The sequence below is a fragment of the Bos taurus genome, chromosome 26 (assembly GCF_002263795.3).
Source record: "Bos taurus isolate L1 Dominette 01449 registration number 42190680 breed Hereford chromosome 26, ARS-UCD2.0, whole genome shotgun sequence".
Taxonomy (NCBI): Eukaryota; Metazoa; Chordata; class Mammalia; order Artiodactyla; family Bovidae; genus Bos; species Bos taurus.
The window spans coordinates 42,225,526-42,245,886 of NC_037353.1; the positions used below are offsets into that span (position 1 = coordinate 42,225,526).

A 20,361-nucleotide genomic window follows, 5' to 3' on the forward strand; every position below is an offset into this window, starting at 1 on the left:
GCTGCAGACCTGTATTTGATCCCTGGGTTGAGAAGGACTCCTTGAGGAGGGCATGGCAACCCACTCCAGTATTCTTGCCTAGAGAATCCCCATGGACAAAGGAGCCTGGTGGGCTGCAGTCCATGGTATTTCAAAAAGTCAGACATGACTGAGTGACTAAGCATAGAATACCTGCTTATCTCTCTTTTTATCATGTTAGCTTACTTTATTTTGATTTGTTTTGGTTTAATAATTCTAAGGGTTTTAGATGGGAAGGTTAAGATACAAGCTCTAGAGTCCAAGAATCTTGGTTCATGTTTTGTTTCATTACCTACTAGTTCACTAATTTTGGAAAGTCACTTCCCCTACTCAGTGTTAAATTTCTTTTCTGTTAACATGAAGAGGGGATGATGGTGCCTACTCTTGGGGACAAAAGTAAGTAAATTATTCAGCTGAGATGAATAGTTTTCCTTTGTCCCCATCAGTGTACAGTTGCATATAGTAACCACTCACAATAAACTTAATTGCAGGTGATTTTTGCCCTTGCTTTTATGTATTCACATTGATCAGCTCCCAACTAATGTTGGAAAGTAGGCTCTTTGTTGAATAAATTGTACCATAGCATATTTTGTGCTTGAAGTCCACTGAGAAGTACTTACTGCTAATTTTTTTTTTTACAGTGTAATGTTCAAGCTCAGAAATGCCTTATGTGGATCGTCAGAATCGCATTTGTGGTTTTCTAGACATTGAAGAAAATGAAAACAGTGGGAAGTTTCTTCGGAGGTACTTCATACTGGATACCAGAGAAGATAGTTTTGTATGGTACATGGATAATCCACAGGTTTGTAAAATCCAAAAGGTTCCCTCTTCAAAAGCATATGAATTTTAATTATTAATTATTAAAGTATTTGATATACTATTCAGGTGTTAGGATTTGTCTCCTAAACAACATATATTTAAATTTATTTCTACTGACTACTTATTTCTACTATTCTCCTTGCCCTGTATACCCCCAAATCCTACTGTGATAAAGTTCAGAAGATGAAGCTCAGTTTATTTGATAAAAATTTAGGCATGTGTTTGTTTTTCCTTCCTTGGGAGAAACAACTCTAACTCTGGTAGAAAGTTTTTGGATTATTTAGATTTAAGATACTGTCTCTAAGATAGAGACTACTGCTGCTCTGCTAAGTCGCTTCAGTCTTGTCCGACTCTGTGCAACCCCATAGACGGCAGCCTAGCAGGCTTCCCCATCCCTGGGATTCTCCAGGCAAGAACCCTGGAGTGGGTTGCCATTTCCTTCTCCAATACATGAAAGTGAAAAGTGAAAGTGAAGTCGCTTAGTCATGTCCGACTCTTCGCAGCCCCATGGACTGCAGCCCACCAGGCTCCTCCGCCCATGGGATTTTCCAGGCGAGAGTACTGTCTTCTGGTAAATAAGCTGCTTAACCAAGTTGACACTCTTGCACTTGTGTAGTCCTTTTATCTTTTAGTGTCAGATTTGAGTGACAGCCATTTGTGAATTTGTTTTTTGTTGTTGTTGTTGTTGTTGTTACCTTGCAAATTATTGGGGGCAGATGTCATCTATTAAAAATTAGAATACCATTTTTATCATCTTTGAGAGGCCTTGGCCTGGAGATCATCTGTTGAGAAGTTTTAAATTTTCTTTACCCGTGAAACTCTTAATTCAAATTGAGATGTATATTGCAAGAAAGTAAGTGCAAAGCAAGAGATGAGTCCCTAGCAAACTTCTAAGCTGATCTGGTCTAGGGGATGACCTCTACAGGTGAGGAATGAAAAGTTGAGGAGAGCAGGGACTGGTAGGAGGTTCTGTTCTGTTTCACAGAGAAGGAACCAGAGCCCCTAACAACGAGTGTGGTGTTCTTTTCTCTTCAATATTGATTTTAGATTAGGCAAAATGCATATTGCTAATACATTTATATTTGTTCATATAGAATTTGAGTTGTGGGGAACTATATTTAATACTTTCAGATAAACCATAATGGAAAAGAATATAAAAATGAATTCATTTTCTTTCATTTTCTTCATTTATGCAGAAAATATGTTCATTTTGTGCACACGTGTGTGTGTGTGTGTGTGTGTGTGTGTGTATATATGCAGCAGAAATTAACACAGCATTGTAGATCAACTACACTTCAGTAAAAAAAATCAAAGAAAAAAGAGAATAAGATAAATACTTGATAACTGAAGAAGTAGTAAGTCAGTAGTACCCTTGAAGGCCACAGGGTGCTGAGTAATCCCAGCAGGACTTTGTGAAAAGCAAGTCCAGTCCGGAAGCAAACATCCCCTCATCGTCTCTTCTGCTGGGGACAGACCAAGGAGAGATGGTGAATTGGACCTTGATAGTGATAGGTTTTTTAAAAAATTCTCTTATATGAAAGGTAATAAGATGATAATCAGGGCCTCTAGGGGTTTACAATGTACACAAGCTCACACAGTGTAACTGGAAGTTGATCATCAGCCATTATTTTAGAAAATATAATGTCATATATCTTGGGTTTGAAGTTTATCCATTTATCATTTACTATACCAGATATTACTGACAACTTCTGCTGATAATTAAAAGAAATTATAAACTTCAAACTAATTTTTTTGAGTTGTAAGGGATCTTAATCCTTAGTATTAATTCAGTCTCCTCCTTAATGCAAGAGACCCATTTATCCCTGATGTTCACTATGTTGTTTGAACTACACATTACTAAAAGGTATTTATTATATTTGAGACAGCTTTAATTATTGTTTTGCATGCCAAAATCTAGTTCTTTGTATCTTCTATTTATTGATCTACTTTACCCTCTGATTCTCTATACATTTGGTCCTGTATCCACATGCAGCCTTTCAAATTTTGGAGGATTATTTGTATTTTAATTCAGTTTACATTATTTGATTGCTGACCTTGTATGAGGCTTTTTTTTGGCTAGGAACTGTGTCTTCTCTACCCTTGTCCTTATTGAACTTATCGATACTCTGTTTTACTCTCTTATCTCTGAGTATGACCAACTTCCTTGGGTGACAGTAACCTGTCTGTGCAGCTACATGATTAATACCTTTATTTACTTGATCAGAGTCATTGGGAGAAGGAACCAGTCAGCAGAAATCAGAAGTTCATGTTTACCCTTTTTTCCCTTTTTTTTAAAAACATGAATCCAGTTCTCCTTTTTATTGCCCATCTCTTAATCTGTAGCACAGTCCCACTCCATGTTTCCAAGGTGGGGAGTAACTTGGCCCCTCTTGACTCCCTCTGATTACCATTTACTAGATTCCAGTTTCTGATTTTCCTTCCCACACAAGCCATTGCTCAGTTCTACCTATGAGCTTCCCTTGATTTGTCTCTTTCATAAGATCTGGTTGACTCTTGTACAGTTTCTCCTGAATGTTACTTACAACTGCTTGATTGTTTCTCTGTCTTTATATAATAGGTTCTTCTCCTTAGAATTTCTCCTTTTGTCAGTACTTCCCACTTAAACAGAACTAAAGGAAAAGAACAAAATAGATTATGTATATTACACCAAAGGAACAATAAACTTGGATTTCAGAGGAAAGCTGTGATTGTAGCTAGCAGAGGGAGTGAAGGTCCTCCCAGAAGTGGTAGTAACATTTGGAATTGACCTGGAAGAAAGAGTATGATTTTGGCCAGGATGTGGAGAAATGGGTATTCAGTGCTCACCCAGTAGTGTGGGGCAGGAAATCAAAGTAAGGAACCCTGTGGCGTACCTGGAAAACAGTTGGCTTTGGCTGTAGCAGGGAGGGTATATGTGAAAGTGTGTACTTAGCTAGATCTTTTTCACATTAACTCTTTTTTTAAAGCCAGATTTCTGTGGTGTAATTAATTAGCCCATTAGTTTTTTTGAATGGAGTGCAGAATTTTAAATTTGTCTTTTTATTCAGTTTGTTCTTAATAATTTTATCTCTTCATTCCAACTGATAAGAATCTTTTACAATCTGTGTTCTATCATCCAGTGTATTAGCCTTCAATACCAGCTTTAAAGTGTCACTTTAAAATGTATTAAGACATATCTCTTTATGAAAACTTTAGTAAAATGTCTTGCTAACATTATTGTGGTTGAACCACATGAAATTGCCATTTTACTACCATTTTGATCTCCTAAAAAAAAAAAAATGGCGATTTCATATGATTCAACCTGGTTGCACACTGTTCTACTGATTTAATAGCCTGTACTTAGGGAGCCATTCTTCCTCTGATCACTGCTTTCTTTACATTAACCATTGGTTTAAAAATCCGTTCTAGAGTATTACTAGGGAATCAGTTTGGGGCTTTCTGTGTTTTGTTGATGGTGTGAGAAATGGTGGAGAGTTAATTAAGTAGCTATATTAGAAAGTGAATTTGAAAAAACCTGAAAGAGGATTTTCGCAAAATGAGTAGAGGAACTCATAAGAATAGTTTGTTTCTCTTTTTATCTTAAATGTCATACTAGTTTATTATTTCTTGTTCATTGTCAAATAACAGATTTGAAACCCATTTCTTTCCTGATTGAAATTGGCAGCAATCATACCACTTTGTAGAAACTAGGTATTTTGAATATCCTTTATCTGCCAGGTACTTATATTTCATTGTACCGTGTCACTAATTTATGACCCTTTATGTCATGCAGTCAGGACATAGTTGCTCATTTCTTTTTCTCACCCATGGGATTAGAGCTGTAGTCACCTAGTTCAAATGATAGAATTATGGAGGACTTGAAAAATAATGATTTCAAATTGTGGAATAGCAGTATTTGGGGAAAAAAACTGTTTGATAGTGGTTAGAAGAGCTTGAAGACATTTTAACATTTCATTTCCTTATCCAAATTGAAAAGAAAAAACCCTTTAAACATAAAACATTTTGTATAAGGACAACCATTTAAAGATACACATTAAAAGTTATAATTTTATGTACATATTTATGATATAAATTTAGAAGCTTGTATCAATATATAGTCTGGAGTTTAAAGCAAAACATAATGCAGTTTTACTTTGCATAGAAGTGAATTTTGAAAAGACATGCCCCTATAAACAATAATCAGTTTGTGTTTGAGAATCCCATCTTTTAAATGTCTAGGCTTCCATATCACTAACTGTTTCCACTAAGCTTACAGAGGTTTGAGACAGGTACCTCCTAATCATTCATGAGAATAAACCCATAGATTTTTTTCTTTAATGTACATTATTATAAAGGAAGTTAAAAATTGATCCTTAATCTATAGTGGAGGAAACTTTCAAAATCAGGATTGTTTTACTTTTACTTTTGAAATCATCTATCAGTCTTTATGTTTATTACTTTTTTGCAGATTCTTCTGTCTGGTTTTCCCATCTCCATCTTCCCTGATTATTATAGTCCAGTACATTTTAATTAAAGCACAGTTTTCGTTACAGAACTGCTTAGAAGCCTTCTTTAATGGTGTATGTATGTGTGTGTGTGTATATATATACAATTTTTTTTTTTTGGCTGCTTGCAGGATCCTAGTTCCCTGACCAGGGATTGATACCCAGCTACCACACTGAAAGGACTGAGACCTAAACACTGCATGCCTAGGGAATTCCCTCCAAGTCTTAACAGTATAAATTCCTTGCTACTTTGTTTCTTATTTAGGTCCTCTATAATTAGGTTGTTAGTTTAAGTTCCTAAACCACTGTTTCCTACTTCAACCCTGTGTGACTCCGTTTTACAGCCCAGCACAGTCTCTTTCCCTTTTCAGTACAGAACATCCTCATCCACTTGGTGAAACTCATCTGTTTCTCTGCCTGGAATATTCGCTGTCCTGTTCTTTGTGTTTCGAACTTTTTCTTTATAAAGTCTAGCTTCAATGCTTTTCATTCTTCCACTGAGTCTTTTCTGATAGCCTCAGGCAGAAATGATTCTCCTTCTTTTAAGACACATACCATATCCCAAACTTGGAAGGGAAGAATAATTATATTTTTAATGAATGTGCCAATATATACATTCCCTGTTTTAAAAGTGTCAATAATTTTCTTGAAAAATGGTATCAATGTAGATTAGTAATGGTGTAATAAATACTAACATAATTTAAATGGGGGAAAATCCAGTCTTTTTAAAGCCATATATGTGATTTAATAATTTTAATAAAACAAAGTAGTATATGTACTTTTTTGAAATTTCTTACCTTTCTGTTTTATGTCTAAATATTTTTTCCCCATTGCTTTCTGAAACAAAATCTGATCTTGTTTATGGTTTGTTAAGCTCATGAAAAAAGTTTAGATATAATGATAACAAGATAGCCTTTAGCTATAACAGAATGTGTTGTGGTGGAACAGAAAGAGTTCATTGTTGTTATCCTTGTTGTCCACTTGATTTCAAACCTAGTGAATACTTGAACTGAAAAGTTAGCTTGTAAAGTGTGACATCTAAACATCTGATTTCTTAACTTTTTTTTAGTGTGTATAGGATATTTTATGTTAAATAAATTTGTAATGTTGGATATTAATTATATGTTAATAATTTGTTTATAGAACCTACCTTCTGGATCATCACGTGTTGGCGCCATTAAACTTACCTACATTTCAAAGGTAGTCTCTGTGTATTGTCTTACATTCATGCTTGAATGAAGATCCCTAAGAATGAGAGTATGAATAAAGGGAGCCGACTCTTCTCTTTGTCATTTAAGATGATGATGTAGTTCATATCACACTGAAAACACTACCTGATTACTATGTTTAGGAAGTTCTTTGGTAAAATTAGGAAATTTCATCAAATTTAGAAAGAGTACAGAGTTAAATTATAGAATGTAGCAAATTGGGAAGTTAACATTAACTTTTATGATTAAGCATATGAATGTCAGAAGTGGATTGATCTGTTAATAGTTAGGTTCTGTCTTTGGGAAATCTGGTTAAGATTTTTCTAAATCTGTGTTTATTTAAACTAATTTTAAATCTCATTACCTTTGACTTTTTGTTTCTTTACATCTTACTTTGAGGAGAATGCGAACTATCTTCATGATGAAAGATGATATTTCCCTCATTTGACTTTGTCTCTACTGATTTCTTTTCATGTTTGTTGACTTCTCAGAAATTTTTGCAATACTATTTTTCTTTTCAAGAATTTAGATTTGTATTAGGTAGTTTTCCCCCTCTTATTATCTTTTATTACTGTTTTGGGAACTGAGATAGAGAGATGCTGAGGAACTATTAATAGCTTTGTTTTACAGAAAGTAATAAGCTTAGTGATGACTTGAGATATGAAAGTAGCAACACAGTATGATTAAATAATATGCATATACATACTATTATGCATATTTTGGGATTTGTTAGCAAAGGTCTTCATCAGAGGACCAGTTTACAAGAATGCCTCTGTTTAAAAGAAAAAGATATTTTTGATAAATAAAAAGCTTTGTATTCAGTATTATAATAGAGCTATTCATTCTCATTGACCAAAAAATAAAATAGTCCTTGGACAACAAAAATTACATATTTAAAGGGAACCATTTTACTTTAAAATCGTTATTATGTAAATTTGCAGAAGACAAATTTTAAGTATACCTCAAGTGTTCCTATAAATTTAAGACATTTAGTAATACTTCAGGGTGGCTTGCAACTTAAATTCTATAACTTTTGTTAGGAAGTGTAGGATTCCATTGTGGAATAAACTGTAGATGCCCCCCAACACCCCACCCCCTCATCAGTTTACTTGATTGCCTGCAGTATACATATACTGCAGTGTAAACGTGCTGCCAGGGATTTTTGACTCTTAGTGAAGTGATGTGGAAAGGCCTATTTTATTGGAATAGGCAGTTGAGGTAGAAATTGCCTGTGTGCCTGTGTCTCTTCAGTTGCTTATTGCCTGGTCTTTTTAAAAACGGGAGGTCTTTTTAAGGATTAAGATATTAATTCAATAAAACAGGCAGACTGACTGGCCACTGCTTTCCCCTCTTCCATTGCTTCCTTTTTTAAATATAACCTTCTCTATGTGGTGAAGTTTCACCTCTGCCCCATAGCGTACTGAAGTTTGAATTGTACCCTTGTACTCTACTTTAGACTTGCCACTTCTCCCTCAGAATTTATCCCTGGAACAAATTTCATTGTGATTCAGTGCTCTGAATTTGTAGTTGGGATCAGTCAGGACACCTAAACTTAGAATTCCTTCTGAAGGTACAGAACAGATGCTACAATTCTAAGGGCACTGGGCCCTTAGACACTGGGCAGCAGCGTGGCAAACAGCCCTGGATGGTGGCAAACAGCCCTGGATGGGCTTCCATGTGAGCTGCTTTATAAAGGCTAGCAGCAACCAGGGGCAGCTAGTTGTTCACTTTCCAGATGGAACCACGTGCTGCATGTAGTAAAAGGGGTCCCTTATCCTAGGGTATTCTAATGTACAAGTGAGGATCCAGTGCCATTGGTTTCCTCATTGCAGATGAGTGTCTTCTGGATTTTTGGCTTTTATTAAATATACAATCTGGCCCTTACCCACCACCATTTCCTCATGCAGTTAATTTAGAAATATGCAATTTGGGAAGAATTCATGGTTTCTTTGGAGTATTCCTTGAGGGTATTTTGAAAATTACATGAAACCAAAAATGTTTATATGTGTGACATAAAACTTACTGGTTTATTTTCAGTTTCTTCATACTTCTTTTGAAGAAAAAACAATTTTGTTAAAAGAGAGCATGGAAGTATCATTTGTTTTTGCGTATCTTACATTTGGGACCCATGTTCTAAATTTAATTTATAGTTGTTTTTCATTTGCCTTAAAGTTTAACTTTAGATCTGTGTTGCTAAATGTGTGTGAGTACTGGGAAATTGTACATGTGGAAGTTCACAGTGTTTAAGGTTGATTATAATAGCATATGAAGAAGTGAGTGATTCATTTCTCTCTCTTGTTAGGTTAGCGATGCAACTAAACTAAGGCCAAAGGCTGAGTTCTGTTTTGGTGAGTAGCTGTATTTTATATATTAGTAATTTTAAGTTAGACTAATATAATTACATCATATTGCAAGAGAAAACAGTCACAGAAGGCCCACGACTTAGTCCTGCGGGTTAATGAATTATTCTAAGGCAGATTGCCTTGAAACTACAGTCTGGTGAAGAAGTAAAACTGCTCCCCCACCCCTGAAGCCTCTTCCTGTGTCCCATCCCAGTCACAACCTCCTCCCACTCTGCCCATGTGTAATCATTATCAGCGATTATGTGTAATCATTATCAGTGATTACAGTGATCACATCCAGCAAGATTAATTTTATTATCATTTGATGTTCAGTGCTTAAATAATGGAAAGGATTTAGTTTACAGCTTATGGGAAATGAGAAGTTCACAGCTTGGGAGCAAGGTAGTTAAGGGTATTTGATTAAGTGCTCAGTAAACATTTAATGAAGGTCCAGTGTATATGCACTTTGCTTGTCACTGGGGGCTGTGAGAGTAATAAGAAGCAGTTGTTGCCCTTAACAGTCTCCCAGGCTGCAATCTCACAGACGGGTACAGTTCAGTTCAGTCACTCAGTCGTGTTCAACTCTTTGTGACCCCGTGGACTGCAGCATACCAGGCCTCCCTGTCCATCACCAACTCCTGGAGTTTACTCAAACTCATGTCCATTAATTCAATGGTGATGCCATCCAACCATCTTATCCTCTGTCATCCCCTTTTCCTGCCACCTTCAGTCTTTCCCAGCATCAGGGTCTTTTCCACTGAGTCAGTTCTTCACATCAGGTGGTCAAAGTATTGGAGTTTCAGCTTCACCATCAGTCCTTAAGGATGGTCTGGTTGGATCTCCGTGCAGTCCAAGGGACTCTCAAGAGTCTTCTCCAACACCACAGTTCTAAAGCATCAATTCTTCAGCGCTCAGCTTTCTTTATAGTCCGACTCTCACATCCATACATGACTCCTGGAAAAACCATAACTTTGACTAGATGGACCTTTGTTGGCAAAGTAATGTCTCTGCTTTTTAATATGCTGTCTAGGTTGGTCATAACTTTTCTTCCAAGGAGCAAGCATCTTTTCATTTCATGGCTGCAGTCATCATCTGCAGTGATTTTGGAGCCCAAAATCAGGTACAGGGCCAGGGAATTATCATTGCATTTATCACAGGTGGTAGATAAAGGGGTGGCAATCTATTTAGTAGAGTCACAGAAGAAGAGCTTCAGATCCTTTTTTGGGGATCTTGGGAGTCAAGGGAGCCATACTACATGAGGCTAGTGTGATCATCCTTTATCACACTAGGGATAAAAGGTGGGAGGACCCCTGGACAGAGGGGTACAGGGGAGAAGAACGTGGTGTATGGGGGGATCTGAACACTGAATGAAGCTAGAGAGAGTGGTGAGAGACTGAAAAGTGAAAAGGCAGGAGTTAGGGTGTAATATGTTGACAGGTGATTTTTTTCTTGATGTGTTTTGGAAAATGAGAGGTAAGAGATTAGAGACCATCTAGAGAGATGATTGGAGAAGGCAATGGCACCCACTCCAGTACTCTTGCCTAGCAAATCCCATGGACAGAGGAGCCTGGTAGGCTGCAGTCCATGGGGTCACTAGGAGTCGGACACAACTGAGTGACTTCCCTTTCACTTTTCACTTTCATGCATTGGAGAAGGAAATGGCAACCCACTCCAGTGTTCTTGCCTGGAGAATTCCAGGGACGGGGGAGCCTGGTGGGCTGCCGTCTATGGGGTCGCACAGAGTTGGACACTACTGAAGTGACTTAGCAGCAGCAGCAGAGAGAAGATAGAAGGTGAAGGAAGTTTTGTTGTGTTGATAGGAGAGTTTGATGCAAGGAGATGGGTTAAGTGGTTTTTAAACTACTGTTCCTAACATGAGCCTGAATTAGGATAATGGAAATTGAGGAAAAGAGGAGGAGTGAAGAACATTAGAAGGAAAAGCACAAGGACTTGGTGACTGGACCTGTGGGAACTGAAGGGAAGACAGAGATATCAAATAGGTTTGCTTCAAGGAAAGAAATCGAGGATCTAGGAGACCTGATTTGATAGGTTGAAATATTTAATATGGGGTGAAATATTTAGTGTGGAGTTTGAATGGTGGAGAAACATCCAAATGGAAATACTCTGGTGACAATAATTAGGGACGAGATGGAGCTTGAAGATCAAGAATAGAGAACGTTAGAATCTGTTATTATAGTGGGTATAGTTAAAACTGGGAGAATCTGTATTCCCTCAGTGTGTTAGTGGACATTAGTGAGGAAAGGGACAAAAATTAGTAGGAGTTTCCAGCTGACCTCAGAAGAGACTGTTTTACATTAAAGTAGAAGATATTTGTTAAATATGTTTTTTTTTGCTTGGGAAGGGCAGGTTTCTTCTGTAGGCAGTATGGTAGGGATAGCATTGTATATGTCCAGTAAGAAAGTGTGATACAAGCAGGATATAGTATGAGGATCCTCTGTAATGCTTTTATCACCACTAAGAAGCTATAAAAAGTCATTTTTTACAAATTTATAATTTTTGGTTGCTAAATCGGAAAACGCCTCAGAACCTTGTTGAGTGAAAGGCTCCTGGGGGTAAGTCACGTGACAGAGAACGTTGTATTTTAGAGTATATCATGCACACACTCTTGAAATTCATTAATGTAAAATCTCAAACATACAGTTTGAAGGGCTAGCAGTAAGTATACAGGGAAAGATCTGACATTAAGTTATCGCGGTATTTAGAATGAGGGATTTTCGTTGAAATCAGAGATTAAGATTAGTCATCTATTGCTCTGCCAGTAGTTTATTAGTCTTCTGTTAAAGGGAGTGTTGGTCAGTTGTGTCCAAGTCTTTGCAACCCCACAGACTGTAGCCTGCCAGAGTCCTCTGTCCATGGGATTTTCCAGGCAAGAATACTGGAGTGGGTTGCCATTTCCCTCTCTAGGGGACCTTCCAGACCCTCCCCCATCTCCTGGTCTCCTGCATTGGCAGGCAGGTTCTTTTAACACTGCACCACCTGGAAGGCCCCATTAGAGGAAGGAAGGATTCATAACATGTTTACCTTCAGAAAGAGGCGCTGACTTCTAAAATGGACCGACAGCTTCCATAAAAAGGGCAGCATAAAGACTTTCTCACTTTTTGTTCTTATTCAGTTGCTAAGTCATGTCCAACTCTCGGCTACCCCATGGACTGCAGCATGCCAGGCTCCCCTGGCCTTCACTGTTCCCCAGAGTTGCTCAGATTCACGTCCATTGAGTTGGTGGTGCTCTCTAACCATCTCATTCTCTGCTGCTTCCTTCTCCTCCTGCCTTCAGTCTTTCCCAGCATCAGGGTCCTTTCCAATGAGTCAACTCTTTGCATCAGGTGGCCAAAGTATTGGAGCTTCAGTATTCAGCATCAGTCCTTCCAATGACTATTCCTCCCCCTTTTCTTCTCAAATTGCCCCCAAACAGTGAGAACAAGAAACATTCAAACCATATTCCCTGAAACGAGCAGATTTCTGTAATTCACAGTGTAAAAAGGTGGGAAGTGGATGGAGGAGGAGGAAATAACTTAGCAGAGTAGAAGAGGCCCCTGAAAAGCTAGTCATTTCCACATCCTGCCCCCGTGCCAGCTCCGGACAGACTAGGTGCTGGATCCTGTCTAGGGAAGCATCAGAGAGGAGGGACCCAGCACAGGGACTTTGTTTGCATGTCTCTGTAGAAACAACCTCTGGTCCCTACCTCCAGCTGGCTCAGGCAGGCGGCCACCCTTCCCCCATCCCAGCAAGGAATGGCATGTGTAGTATCTCCCGAAATAGCATCAGTCAGGCTATGTGCCTGCAGACAGTAGTCCTGGAGAAGAGGGGGGAATGAGGCATGAAACGGAAAACGGGAGGATTAAATAAAAGTCAGCACACCAAATGCAACTCTTTCCTGTGTCCAGGCCCAGAGCATCAGCAGCCAGGTGGAAATGGGGCAAGAATCTGAACAGCCCAGAGAAGACAGCCATAGGTACTGACAGCTGGCATTTCTACCAGAGGGGCTTGCTGTACAGTGATGCCCACCAATCAGAATCCCTACATAATATTCAAGAGAACTTCCAAGGAGTTTTTTGGTATCTTGTTTTTAAGTATGAATGGCTAGCCCAGAATTACATGACATTTGAGAAGAAAAAACTGTCAAATAGGAAAAAGAACATGAGACTATGAAAAAACTCAGAAGAACAAGGCAAAGAAAGCTAAAAATGAAGCAGGTAGTAGAAGAGAAATAAAATTAAATTAGAGGCTCCCTTCAGAAAACTGATGTATGACTAATAGAGAAAGAACGGACAGAGAAAGGAAAGAGGGAATAGAGAAAACAGAGGAAAATTGGCAAAGAAATATGATAAACTGTCTCATAACTATTTGATCCATTACCGTATTTGAACCAGAGCAGTTAATTCTTGGTTGTGAGATGATTTTTATTTGGAATCAAGCTAATGTTTGTGCTTCAGGTTTTATCCATTTGGTACATTCACTCTGATGGTAAAGATTTGAAATGAAGTAAGGAAAGTACTTAAGTGAAAAGCTAGTAAGTGCTCAAGCCTCTGCTCTACATTCATTATGCACAGTGAAACCTTTGCTTTAAAAGTGTGGAAACTTAACAGGTTTCATACAGTTTACCATTATTCTTATTAAAAGTTTTTTTCCTTTCTTTGCCTGTTCCCATCACTGCTAGTAAATTTTTTTGTAATTTGCTCCAACATTTTGCACAGTGCTTCCTTACTTGGAAATCTCCAGCTGATGCTGACTATCATGAAGGTGATGAAGACGGTGACAGGGAGCTTCTGTTCTCTCCCAGGCCCTGTGCTGGCTGCTTTACACACATTGCCTCCACTCTCAAAGGAGGGATGTGTTATGCTCCATTTCATAGACGAGGAAAACGAGTCAGAGACTAAATAGATAGTATAAGATGGGATTGCTAGTAGGTGCATGAGCTCGTTAGGTTTGGTTAGCTCCAGGCTCAGATTTTCCCTCCTATCAAATCACTATGCCTCTTCCTGCCATGAAAATAATTCTTAAAGCACATGATTTTTTATTTAGACTGCAAATTGTTTTAAGAGTCTTTTTAGAGGTATATTTACCTCTCTTCTTTCCCTGAAAAGATACCTTCCTATAAATGTTACTTATTCAAAAAATACATGTATTAAGCACTTCCTTTATAGCAGGTATAGTGTATTACCAAGTGCTTAGAATTTTAAACTCTTCAGATATTCTAGGCAGATGCCCAGAATAATATTGAGGGGCGAAAAAGCCATTATGAGGGGAGCGCAGCTTCAGCCTAAGTTGGAAAAGCTTATAAAGGATGCTTTACTGAATGTTGGAAATTAAAAACAAAAACTATATATTGACATATGTAATAGCCTAGTGAGTTACTCACTTAATTTATATTTATGGCATTTATAATTTCTCCAGTCACTAGTAGGATATAAAAGAACAGATTTATAGTGTGTTAAACTTCTTTAGGTCCAGACTAATTGTTTTATAGCCCTTCACAAGATAAGACTTGAATCAATTCAAGGAAGCTCTGGTTTAGTATCTTGTTCTCAGTCTTAGTTTCATAATCTAGTGAGTTTGAGAAGTAAGCGTTTTCCCCCCTTGCCTTAGTCACGTTCAGCTGAGTGTTAGTATGCTATTTAAAATTTTGTTGGAGACTTATAGAAGTCATTAAAAAAAGTATATTAAAAACAAAAAATTACAGCACCGTAGTTGTTCAGATGCTTTAGCTCTTAGAATAATGGTTTTTTTTAAATAAATCATGTAATATATAATTAATAAGCTTTAATTTGAACATGGACTATAGTAGTTTGTTGACCACTATATGCAGGAATGCTTTGCTTTATAGAAGTAGTAGTCACTAAATGGGTATATGTAAATGAAACTGTATAAATGTAATGTAAATGTATTAAGATTATAAACATAAAATGAATAAGTGCTAGAAAAATAAAGGTTTATTTTTATAATCTTGAGTCAGGGAGATTTTCTAAGTACCATGTGAAAGCTAGAGTCTTTAAAGAAAAGAAGAAGATTGATAGGCTATTTCTGATTCATCAAAATACCATGAACTAAGTGACAAAGACTAATGACAGACAGGAAAGTACTTGAAATAAAACTGAAAGGGTTAACATAAAAGCTCTTCAGTTCAATTCAGTTGCTCAGTTGTGTCCGACTCTTTGTGACTCCATGGACTGCAGCATGCCAGGCCTCCCTGTTCATCACCAACTCACGGAGCTTACTCAAACTCATGTCCATTGAGTTGCTGATGCCATCCAACCATCTCATCCTCTGTTGTCCCCTTCTCCTCCCATCTTCAATCTTTCCTAGCATCAGGGTCTTTTCCAATGAGTCAGTTCTTCGCATCAGGTGACCAAAGTATTGGAGTTTCAGCTTCAGCATCATTCCTTCCAATGAATATTCAGGACGGACTTTAGGATGGACTGGTTGGATCTCCTTGCAGTCCAAGGGACTCTCAAGAGTCTTCTCCAACATCACAGTTCAAAAGCATCAATTCTTGGGTGCTCAGCTTTCTTTATAGTCCAAGTCTCACGTCCATACATGACTACTGGAAAAAACATAGCTTTGACTAGATGGACCTTTGTTGGCAAAGTAATGTCTCTGCTTTTTAATAGGCTGTTTAGGTTGGTCATAGCTTTTCTTCCAAGGAGAAAAGTTCTTATAAATAAAGCTTTTACAAATCAAGAAAAAGTAAATGAACGACTCAGGAGAAATATGGGTAAAGAAAATAAACAGAGCTTACAAAACAAGTGTAGACAACCAGTAAACATAGAAAACTAATTTGTCTCAGTAATCAAAGATTCAGATTTAGACAGGCTATAAGTTTTTACCAATTAGGTGGACAGAGAGTCAGGAAAACACACCACACTTAGTGTTTCAAACCCAAGGGATTTGTTACAGGGAATCAGTTGACCAGATGTTGAGAGGCTGAAGGCGCACGAAAGGAATGCTGAAGTAACCCAGTGATTAAAAACTATATGAAGCAGCTTCCATCACCAGGCTGGAGAGAAGAAAGGGAAGAGGTGATATTACCAGAACCTAGGACTTCCTGAGGGGACTTCAAGGCTGGTGTAGGGAGCAGCAGAAGAGCTTGGAGCCATGGCTGGTTGTGTGTTGTTGCTACTGGAGGGGCGTCAGCAAGAGCCATCCCCTCCCCCACTTTCCTCCTACCTCTCATCTCCCACCAGTACCACCCATTAGCAGGACATGCCCAGGCTGGCAAGGAAGTCTAGGAAATAATGTCACAGCGTCTCAGGGCTGAAAACAAAAGAGGTGCTAGTGAGGAATATTAGATAATTTAGGCCTTTGGATACAGTATTGGTTGGATTCAACCTTTGGGGAAGACAGTTTACTAATATCTGTAAAAATGTTAAATGTGAATTTTCTTATTATTGAAGCCTATGGTAAGAAATCTGTCCTATAGAAATGCTAGCCAAAGTGTGGAGAAGTGTACGTACATGATGTTTCATTGGGATATTTTACATAGTTTAAAAAATCAGAAATAGCCGAAATGTCCGTCATTAGAGGATTGGCTAACTATATTGTGATATTTTTACATATAGTGAGAAATGTGACCATTAAAATTAGAGTCTTACTGATAATACTCTATGTTATTGAGTGATGAAAGCAATATCATATATGGTCTAACATTCTGTCAAATTCAAGAGTCACAGTACTGAAGCTGGCAAGGTTTTTCAGCTGTCGCAGACATAAGTTTAGGTAATAAGTACACAATTTCACCTGTTGTAGTTTGTTTTTTCTCTCAACAGTTATGAATGCAGGGATGAGGAAATATTTCCTACAAGCCAATGATCAGCAGGACCTAGTAGAATGGGTGAATGTGTTGAACAAAGCTATTAAAATTACAGTAAGTATATGTATTTTTTGTGTGAAAAAAATGTATTATCTTCATGTGATCTTTACAGATTGTGCAATATACCTACTGAGTGTCCTTAGCTTACCAACAGTTTATCCCAGAGTTCCTCAAAGTTTGTTTAAAAGACAGGTTATAATATGAATGCTTTTTCTTATTTTAATACATGGTACCTATTAGCCCTTAAAAATCGGCCCATTGATGCCTTTTTAACCCATTGTATACCAAATAAAGGTCTGATTACTGTAGATTCTAACTGCTGTTTACACTAAAGTTTCTAAGGGAAAATGCAGATAGGGTTCTACCTTTCGGATATGTTTCCCCCCCTCTCCCTGCAGGGAAGATTAAAAGACTTCTTACCACCTACCCAAGGAATAGAAATGGCATTCTGTCTGCCTTTTAAGCCATAACTGGGACTGGTCGTAGGTAGGTAGGAGTTGAAGATAGGAGCAGGACAAGATAGTGAAGGGCTTAGAAATGACTTCAGGGGTAGGGACTGATCTGAAGAACTGTAATATCCAGGCGGTCCTGCCCACGTGGTCCTTGGGGGTTTGTCTCAGGCTTGAAACTTTTTGTCACACTGTTTTTTCCCCTCCAGTTCCTGGGCACTCATTTTCTTGTGCTGCAGTTTCCTGCTTCCAACTCAGGCTTCTCTTTTTGGTTTTCTGATGAACATTAATATGTGGTGTTTGTCTGTAGTGTGCCAGGCCTTGCACTGAAGGTTTTACCTGAAAGTACCTGAAAAAGTGAGGCTTAGAAGGATCGAGTGACATGTATAGGTTTGATAGCTGTTAAGTTGTGGAGCTGTGAGCCACACCATCTGCTTGACTCTGCAGCTTAACTCTGAAGCTCAGTGCCTCACTGCTTCCTGAAAGAATGAGCCTCCATCCTTCTTCTCTGACCCTAAAGCAGAACACAGATTTCTGGGAGAGTTTAGTACTGCTGCTGAGCAAGTGACGGGAGCTGTTCCCTGATGAAGCCTCTCCTTCCCTTTCCCCTCTTACACACTGGTGGAGAAGCACACACAGCAGGCCCATATGGGAAGGATAGGGAAGGAGGTCCTGGGTGAGGTTGTGTAAATGGAAGGGTGTTTTTACTAAAATGAGGTTATTTACTGACCCAATATGACTTACTCTTTAAAGACATATGCCCTGACAGTCAGCATATGTTCATTTCCATTTAAATGAATAAGCCATATTTATGTCATAACACAATAAAGAGTTAATATAACTAAAGCTGTTCTCAGAGTTAGGTCGATTTTTTTGGGTCTTGCACCAGAACAGCTTGTTACCACATGACAGAAAACACCCACGCACTGCATCTGATCTGTACATGAAGCAGAAGTTATTTTAGGTTTGTGCAGTTTCAGGAAAGCAGTTTTTTTCAACTGATTCAGAAGTGCATTTTCTTAAAAGGCTTTAACTGATTGTTTTTGACTCTTTGCAAATATTCCCTATTTGGGAAATTTTTTATAAAGACAATATGTAGTAATTTCATGGAAGTAATCCATTTTTCTTTTTTTAACAATTTGCAATGAGCAGCAGCATTGTTTCTTAGTGCTTTAAGAGAAAAAGTAGTGAATTGAATGGTTTCAGACTTTTTACCATTTGGGAGGTCTTTTGAATTGCTGTATCTAATTTATTAATGGTATGAAACTGTCTTATACAAGTGACACTTTAAGCTTACTCAAATGCAAGAGAAACTGATAAGGAATTGGGTAATGTGTCAAAGTATGTGGACTCTTAAATAGCTTTTGTGGTCTTGCAGCTGTTGAAACTTTTATAGTTTAAAGATGAATCTGTTGTATATGTGTTTTTATAATTCACGTTTAAAAATATAAATTTAAGATACAGAAATCCGTGCTTGTCAACAAAGTGGTTATAGCTGTTAAATTGAGTATAGAATTGGTATCACTTAGTAAAAATTGGTTTTCTATAGGTACACATTAACTCATAGGATAGCAATGAAAGAGTTTCCCATGCTTTAATAAGAAATGTTTTATTTCACTGTTCTTTAAAAAAAAATCTTACCAGTGTTAAAATTCCATATGCATTTAAGTGCAGAATCTTTAACCTGGTGTACTTCCCTATGGAAGTTGCTTGTAATTTACATGTAGATTTCTTTGTAAATTTCAAGTTTCCATTTTAATGTATGTGTAGTTTACCTTTCTATGGAATCACTCCAAGTGACATTTGGTAAACTGTGTAATTTAGTAGTCTGCTGAGTACAATGTAATATATAAACTTGAAAGTTTTGGAAATTCAAAATTAGGTTTTGGAAGTATATGGTTTCAGAATAGAGGTGATTAGAGGACAGTGGGTAAGGGAATGGTGATTATCTACTTACTAATTATAGTACCATGCCATCTTAATGGACCATCCTCTAGCACCATAGTTCATGGCTTTCCTCACTTTGATGAATTCTGTGTGACTGTGTGTTGGTGGCTGTCATTAAAACAATTTTCCTCTTACTTACAAAAAAGAGAGAAAGAGCAATAGTAGAGAAACCAAGAAGCAAGAGAGTTCCAGAAAAACATCTGCTATATTGACTATGCCAAAGCCTTTGACTGTGTGGATCACAACAAACTGGAAAATTCTTAAAGAGATGGGACTACCAGACCACCTGACCTGCCTCCTGAGAAATCTTTATGCAGGTCAGGAAGCAACAGTTAGAACTGGACGTGGAACAACATACTGCTTCCAAATCAGGATAGGAGTCTGTCAAGGCTGTATGTTGTCACCCTGCTTATTTAACTTAAATGCAGAGTATATCACGAGAAACGCTGGGCTGGATGAAGCACAAGCTGAAATCAAGATTGCCAGGAAAAATATCAGTAACCTCAGATATGCAGATGACACCACCATCATGGCAGAAAGTGAAGAAGAACTAAAGAGCCTCTTGATGAAAGTGAAAGAGACGAGTGAAAAAGTTGGCTTAAAACTCAACATTCAGAAATCTAAGATCATGGCATCTGGTTACATCACTTCATGGCAAATAGATGGGGAAACAGTGGAAACAGTGGCAGACTTTATTTTGGGGGGCTCCAAAATCACTGCAGATGGTGACTGCAGCCATGAAATTAAAAGACGCTTGCTCCTTGAAAGAAAAGTTATGACCAACCTAGACAGCATATTAAAAAGCAGAGACATTACTTTGCCAACAATGGTCCATCTAGTCAAGGCTATGGTTTTTCCAGTGGTCATGTATGGATGTGAGAGTTGGACTATAAAGAAAGCTGAGTGCTGAAGAAATGATGCTTTTGAACTGTGGTGTTGGAGAAGACTCTTGAGAGTCCCTTGGACTGCAAGGGATCCAACCAATCCATCCTAAAGGAAATCAGTCCTGAATATTCATAGGAAGCACTGATGTTGAAGCTGAAACTCCAATACTTTGGCCACCTGATGCAAAGAACTGACTCATTGGAAAAAAACCCTGATGCTGGGAAAGATTGAAGGCAGGAGGAGAAGGGGATGACAGAGGATGAGATAGTTGGATGGCATCACCAACTCAATGGACCTGAGTTTGAGTGAACTCTGGGAGTTGGTGATGGACAGGGAGGCCTGGTGCGCTGCAGTCCGTAGGGTCGCAAAGAGTTGGGCATG

General features: G+C 38.1%; 1 protein-coding gene across 16 annotated transcripts in view; it reads left to right on the plus strand.

Annotated features, from left to right (window-relative positions):
- Nucleotides 1–20,361, plus strand: part of PLEKHA1 (pleckstrin homology domain containing A1) — a 54,556-nt gene that overhangs the window by 18,740 nt on the left and 15,455 nt on the right. For 15 of the 16 annotated variants that reach the window (XR_009492938.1, XR_009492939.1, XM_005225804.5 and 12 more), the window contains 4 exon segments: nucleotides 660–820; nucleotides 6,465–6,521; nucleotides 8,832–8,877; nucleotides 16,656–16,753. Coding sequence is in view for 14 of the 16 variants with exons in the window: in XM_005225804.5 (XP_005225861.1) it covers nucleotides 680–820; nucleotides 6,465–6,521; nucleotides 8,832–8,877; nucleotides 16,656–16,753 (342 nt within the window). In the remaining 2 variants the exon portion in view is untranslated. 16 annotated transcript variants of the gene reach the window in all.